This window comes from Brachyhypopomus gauderio, unplaced genomic scaffold (assembly GCF_052324685.1).
Source record: "Brachyhypopomus gauderio isolate BG-103 unplaced genomic scaffold, BGAUD_0.2 sc34, whole genome shotgun sequence".
Classification (NCBI taxonomy): Eukaryota; Metazoa; Chordata; class Actinopteri; order Gymnotiformes; family Hypopomidae; genus Brachyhypopomus; species Brachyhypopomus gauderio.
Genome location: NW_027506866.1, coordinates 3,498,632 through 3,505,707, shown reverse-complemented (window position 1 = coordinate 3,505,707; position 7,076 = coordinate 3,498,632). Strand labels below are relative to the sequence as shown.

Sequence of the window (7,076 nt, the reverse complement as noted above, 5' to 3'; positions counted from 1 at the left end):
TTACCCCTGGCAGGTAAGACAAGTAAACGCTATTCTCCTACTGCTCGTCCAAGGAAACGGAAATGCTGAAGTGTTCAGACAGGGTAAGAGGCCCAGAGCTGGCTCTAGTGTAGCCGCATTAAGGGCTTCTCCTAATGAGATTGGGTTGGATTCTGCTTGCTTTCACTTGCTTTCTTTGTAAGCTTAACAACTGCATTAAGAGATGGAGGACGTGCCTGGTATCTCTTGACAGCCTGGTGTATTTTACTTGCAAACAGACAGTCTGCCTGAAAGACCTGTTGCTGTTTAAATGCAGTCCCATGTTGCTGTGGCCCACTACAGTAACATTTGCGGTGTTGTGAGGAGGGGAATGATAGTGAGTTTCTTTCTGTCTTTCAGGACTGGGCATTAGGAGTGTTGCATGCCAAAATCATCGCTGCCATCACTCTAATGGGGCCTCAGTGGTGGCTGAAAACTGTCATTGAACAGGTGTGTTGGAGTTTCTGCTCAGTTCCCTGTGCATTCTCACACGACTATATCAGCAGTTTATGAGTGTGAGGTCAAAGGTTAAGGACCAAGTCTTGCTTCTCTGCACTCCAGGTGTATGCCAATGGAATCCGCAATATTGACCTCCATTTCATCATCCAGAAGCTGGCGGCCCCTGTTATAGCCATGTTGCTGCTCTCTCTCTGTGTCCCCTACATCATCGCCGTGGGCGTGGTCCCCATCGTAGGTACGTGATGGCCAGCCTCACACCTTTGGGTTTAGGGCAGGATCAACCCTGTGGATGCCAGGAGGGGAGACTGGAGAGAACACAAAGCAACATTTGTTCTTTGGTTGTGGTGTGTCTTCAGGGGTCACGTCAGAAATGCAGAATCTGGTTCAGAGGAGAATCTACCCCTTCCTGCTGATGGTGGTCGTCCTCATGGGAATACTTTCTTTCCAAATTCGACAGTTTAAACGCCTTTATGAGCACATCAAGAATGACAAGTGAGTTTTCCATAAGTCATAAAGAGCGTTCTTCCCCCCGTTCTGTTTAGGCTGCTGAAGAGAGGGTGTTTCTCTGCTCATGCAGGTATCTGTGTTTCTCTGCTCATGCAGGTATCTGTGTTTCTCTGCTCATGCAGGTATCTGTGTTTCTCTGCTCATGCAGGTATCTGTGTTTCTCTGCTCATGCAGGTATCTTGTAGGACAGAGACTCGTGAACTATGAGCGCAAGGCTGGAAAATCTGGTGGAGCCACACATAACAGTTCAGCGCAGGAGTAATGACCTCGGGGGAGTGTGTGTGTGTGTGTGTGTGTGTGTGTGTGAGGAGGAAAGTGTGTGTTTGTGTGTGAATGAACATCCCTGCTTCGTGTAGTGTGCGTCTGTCTATCTGTCTGACAGTGTCTCTCTGTCCCATGTCCTCAAAGACTGAAGAACTCTCATTGACTCCTGGCCTCTCAGATCTTGCCTGAATAGTATGACTGAGGAGGTGTAAAATGTTTGTAAACATACAAAAACGAAATCAAGCCAACCAACGTGGATTTAAAAGTATGTGGCACTGTACATCCCTGGGAAAAGAAGAAAAATAAGTATGTATATTAATTTATTAAATCTAGTTGTCACAATATTTTGTGGAATCCTGTTGCTTGGTGCAAAGCAATGATTTTTTTGGGGGAAGCGTGTAGTAGTTTGAGAGTTCACTCCAATGTGGGCATCTTGGGACTCGGCTGTAAAGTTAGTAGCCCCTTATTTATTAGTTTGGAGTTCCATGATGTATGTCATTGATCTTAATGGCACGATATTGCCTGAGCCCATGAAACATATTGCTCCCTAACTGCCTTTTTTTTCACCATGTCGCAAAAATGGCTGAAAGTGGATGTTGGGGTGCACACCTCAGAGGAAAAACCAATTTAGAGCGCCACTGGAGTGGTGTTCCTTTAAGCGCAAAATGGGGGACCTCTTTAATTTGCCATTTGTACAGGTCGTCTCCATGATTTCTTCTGTGTGTAGTGTACAGAGAGTGTAGTGTACAGCATTTGCTGAGGGTGGGTAGTAGTGTTTATGGCTCACAGTGAGCTCTGACGCATATATCTGCCCCAGGCTTTTTGTTCATCTCTGACGCTCCTTCATCCTCATAACTTAAAGGCCATCTAGAGTGCTAGCTGCTTCAGTGGATAGGCTAGCGTAGACATTTGCTGTCAAAATTGTGCTGTCACGTGTCCACTCACGTGTCCACTCACGTGTCCATCTCGTACCGCGTGGCCACAAACAGATGCAGTTTTCCAGTTAACCACCTTATTGAAGTTTTTCTGGCATGTACAGAGAATCTCACAAAGTCTTAAAAACAGTTTGGATGCCGTTTTTGACCAAAATGTTTTGAAGCAGTGTTATCCACCTTATTCTTATACAAAACTGATTTGTGATTCGAGAGGAGTGCTCTAGTTTGGCAGAACAGAATCTTTGCATCTGGTCCTGGAAGATATCGTAACATTTGTAAATAAATTTACATTGTTTACCGTCCTTGCGGCTCATGTTTTGTAGCAAGGTCTGGTTCCCTTCGCTTCAACTTCACCGTCTGTCACAATCTCCGGGCCCCTCCCCCCTCCAGGCCCCTCCCCCCTCCGGGCCCCTCCCCCCTCCAGGCCCCTCCCCCCTCCAGGCCCCTGGGTTGTGGCAGACTGCTGTAGAAATGGTCCCTCTGCACTGAGAGTTTCAAGTGACCTTGCAGTATGTGCTCATGCTGACCCTGGATACACATGCTTCTTAATCTCATTTGGGCGCCTTTTCAAGGCAGATGTTTCTATTTTTATATGTGCAACTAGTGATGGCTGTATTGGTTTATGTCTGTCTGTTTTCCTCTGGCTACTGCCGACCTGCCATGGTTCCTGTCTGGCCGATCCTGGACTCGTTGCGGGGGGCTGGCGTTGTGTAGGTGAGGGTGGTGCTGCTGTGTGGTGTGGGTGGGGTGGGGCCAGCATACAGGAGCACCGCTAATGACTCGCACGTTTGCTCCATCCGGCCTCGTCTGTCTGATAGCATGTTCGTGTGAGACATATTCAGTATTCTGAATGTTTTTAAAAGTCTCCCGTTGGGAGGCAGTGGCTGTAATTACATTATATTGGCAGATAAGATTTTTTTCCCCGGTTGTTTGTTGGAGAATTTTAATACAAATATTAAATCACAAGTGTGGTACTGCAGTGGTCAGCGTCTTTAATTCAGAAAAGCATTAAGTTGGATCTTTCCTTAAATTGTATTGATGGTTCATCCAGGTGACCTCAAAGAGTTCTCGGGTTAGCTTCTGAGGGACAACAAGCTGATATCTTCAACTGAGTATCAAGGCTGTTCTGTGATGGTTATGGTCTTGACATTGCACTGAAAATGAAACCTGGAATACCGATTGCATGAATCGGAGAAAGAACAAAGTCTTCCCTCATGTCTGTAGATGCGTTGCGTGTCTCTGCCAAGTTCTTGCTAATCTAAACTGCACCATGGATTGTTTCCATATCTGTGTTCCCAACATGAAATAACTGGATATGCTCTTCAATTCACTGAATCTAAAATAACTGGATATGCTCTTCAATTCACTGAATCTAAAATAACTGGATATGCTCTTCAATTCACTGAATCTAAAATAACTGGATATGCTCTTCAATTCACTGAATCTAAAATAACTAGATATGCTCTTCAATTCACTGAATCTAAAATAACTGGGTGGAGGAGAAGTTGTTGGGGTGTGGCCGATGGTGCCCCAGCACTGCTGGAGGGTTTCTGTGCTATTATTTGTGGCACAGGGCACGAATAAATACTTAAAAATATGGCAGTTAATGTATACATACAGACAAAATATGGTAGGATGCAATATTGACAAATACAGGACTGAGATTATCACTCAAACGTTATTAGGGTTTCAGAAGAGTTATGTAATGTCAGCATAGCTAATATCATTAATAGCAGAGAACTGCATCTTCAAAGCATCCTGCAAAGTAGTACAGACTAATCAGGCCACTTTGTGACTGAGGTATTATTGAAGCATTTTAATATGTGACACTGAGGTATTAAAACCCTTTTTAATGTGTATGACAGACAGGTTTATTGAAATCTATTATAATGTGAGATATAGTCATGTACATTATTTCACATTTTCATGTCTTTAAAATACCATTATATAATGGAGTAATGTTTGTGGCAGGATGAAAGGAACCATGATTAAAACTGCATTGGGAATATGAATGTTAAGAGGAAATACAGGATATATATAACCGTTTGTTCTTTGCTCCTGTTGTTAAGGTTAAGTGTAAACTTGGGTTTATAGCTAATACGTAGTAAGAGATTGCTGGTGTTCGTGGTGATGCCTGTGCTTCTTTCTATGAACTACTGAACATGTTCAGAATGGTCCACATGTGGGAGAGTGGAATATGAACAATATATGATTGTGTATTTTGATATGGGCATTCCCTGATCCATTTGACTAGTAATTTCTTAAATGGTTAAAAGGATTAATTGCATTAAAAGTAAAGCAACAATCTATAAAGTGGCGATGAGGATGTTGCCTCGTTCCAAATGCAATAATATATTAAAGAGGTTAATTGCATCTTTAACGTGTGTTAGGTCGATAAGCAATTTGATGTGGGTTCATTATGGCTACAGTCCCAATCTTAAGGATAAGATATATATGCTTTCATGGCCAAGGAAGGGTCAGCCATTAGTCTAAACCAGAGGTGGGTAGGAACGCGTTACATTTACTCCGTTACATTTACTCAAGTAGCTTTTTGGACAAAAATGTACTTGTAAGAGTAGTTTTAATATGAACGACTTTTACGTTTACTTGAGTAAATATGTGCTGAGAAAAACGCGACTTTTACTCAGTTACAACCGGATTTGCGTAACTACCGTTACTTTCGTTTTGTAAATAATTTGTCTTTTCAGTGAGAGAAGACTGACCAACGTCTCGTCAGCCGAGTATGAATGACCAATCAAATGAAGCCGATCAGTCACGTGATCACATAAGCAAATTTTCTCCACCGGTAGGTAGCAAGAAAGTGACAGAAAAACCTACCGAGCATCCCTGACCTCATACAGCCAATGTTTACATTACAAACGTGTAAAAGGGACCAAAACGTGTGGACATTTCAGCCTACAAGAACTCAACATCAAATTTGAGGAAACACGATGCGATAAGTTTGCCGTATGTATAATTTTGTGTAATACGTTTGTATGATGTAATTATTAAATGTAACGCAGTGCAATACTAAAAACCAATTCACACTCTTGAGTGTACACACTAGCAATATATGATGATTAAGTTTGCTACAAATTGATTCAGTTAGCGTCAAGTTGTAGCTACACGTATTGGCTGACAGTTTCATCAGTTAGTGCCTTTGTGGAACACATTAAAGTTACACAGGCCTAATAATTAGGAACAAACAAAAATACAAATTATTTATAATAAATAAATTTTATATATTATATTTATTTATAATAAATTATTTTTGTTATCATTAAAAGTCATTGTTTCCAGTAATTCAATTTCCCATTATGTAATTTGACACAAGACAGTACTTTATCAAAGTACTTTTTTACTTTTACTCAAGTAAATTTTTGGATGCATACTTTTACTTTTATTTGAGTAACATTTGGTTCAAGTAACAATACTTTTACTTGAGTAAAATTGTTGAATACTCTACCCACCTCTGGTCTAAACTAATCTAAGGAAGGGGTTATTAGTTTTAGGTATCATACCAGCAATAGATTATTTAGAACATTGACTCTGAGGGGTGTTCTAGAAACAATGGAGCCAGTTGGGTAATATTTCCATTTAACAGAAACTCCTATTCAGTGTCTTCCATGTTTATTGGTGCTCCTGACAGTTATTACTGGTTCCCTCCAAGAATATGTGCTCTCCTGAATGTTCAGCACACTGTCCAATAATGACTGCTCCTACATGAACCCCTCTGTTTAAATACATGAAGTTCTGTCATTGGTCTCACCCAAAATGGTGACAAAAATGCTTAGAGAAGGGTTAGTGCTCTGTTCCAGTAACTTGGAACAGAACAAGCTTAAAACATTGGAGATGATGGTGGACTTCAGAAATCCTCCACCACTGCTATTTCCAACCATCCTTGACAAAACACTGATGGCTGTGGAGTCCTGCAAGTTTCTGGGAACTACAGTCATGAGGGACTTGACGTGGGACCATCGAGAACGAAAAGACCAGCAGAGGAATTACTGCATCAGCTGGAATCATTCAACGTGCCTCAGTTCTACACAGCAGTCACAGAGTCGTCAGTAGCGCCTCCATCACACGCTGGTGCAGCTCTACCATCAAACATGATATGCTCCCTCCTACACAGCTGCTGTACCTAGCACTGTCAGGATGTTTTATTCAGCAAATGTGTTTGTGTAGTACTCAGTTGAAGGTTGTCTTACTGCACAGTGTGAAAGATCTATTATTAGTTATGGGATACTGTGTAATCAGATTAAAGTTACTTATCCAAGTAACTGCATTAATATTTTTGTTATTTTTTACTTAGTAAAATATATATTTTTGCTTTCTTCTTCCATCTGGCCTATACAACAATTAAGGTGGGATTGTAGTTTTACGTCTGACCGTAGCGCTCAACCCCACACCTGAGAGAGAGGCGCAAGCATTTATACTTTAGACGTCATTCTTTGATGTGTTCTTAGAAACTATATGTGGTAGTGTAAAGAAATACCCCTGAAAAACGGGAAGGAACATTTACCTGATTAATTTTAATGTTGCATTGTGTTCCAGGTTTGAAAAGTGATGGAATTTTGGCTGAAGTACTCAAAGATACTTGAAATTGTAACTGAATTATTAGTTTGTATTACATTTACAAATACATTTACAAATAATACCACACAGTGACAGAGGTAATGTCAGGAGATACATTATTACCATTAAAAATGCACTTCTAATAAAGTTAGTATTGGCAAAACTGTCATTTTGTTGTCGGCAGCTGCTGAATGTAACTAATAAAGTAACTTGTAATCTAATGTAATTTTAAAATCAAGTAATCAGTAATTAAGTCAGTTAATTTTTAAAGGAGTAATCAGAAATTGGATTACTTTTTCAAGGTAACTAAGCCATCAC

At 40.9% G+C, this 7,076-nt stretch overlaps 1 protein-coding gene across 2 annotated transcripts in view; it reads left to right on the top strand.

The window, feature by feature from the left end:
- marchf6 (membrane-associated ring finger (C3HC4) 6) overlaps positions 1 to 3,157 on the top strand; it is a 23,709-nt gene extending 20,552 nt beyond the window's left edge. For both annotated transcript variants that reach the window (XM_076984854.1, XM_076984853.1), the window contains 5 exons: positions 1 to 13; positions 379 to 468; positions 580 to 712; positions 834 to 969; positions 1,159 to 3,157. The exon at positions 1 to 13 is cut by the window's left edge and continues 122 nt beyond it. In XM_076984854.1, coding sequence (XP_076840969.1) covers positions 1 to 13; positions 379 to 468; positions 580 to 712; positions 834 to 969; positions 1,159 to 1,246 — 460 coding nt within the window. In that variant the 3' untranslated portion in view covers positions 1,247 to 3,157. The remainder of the gene's footprint in view (positions 14 to 378; positions 469 to 579; positions 713 to 833; positions 970 to 1,158) is intronic.
- Positions 3,158 to 7,076: the final 3,919 nt, after the last annotated feature.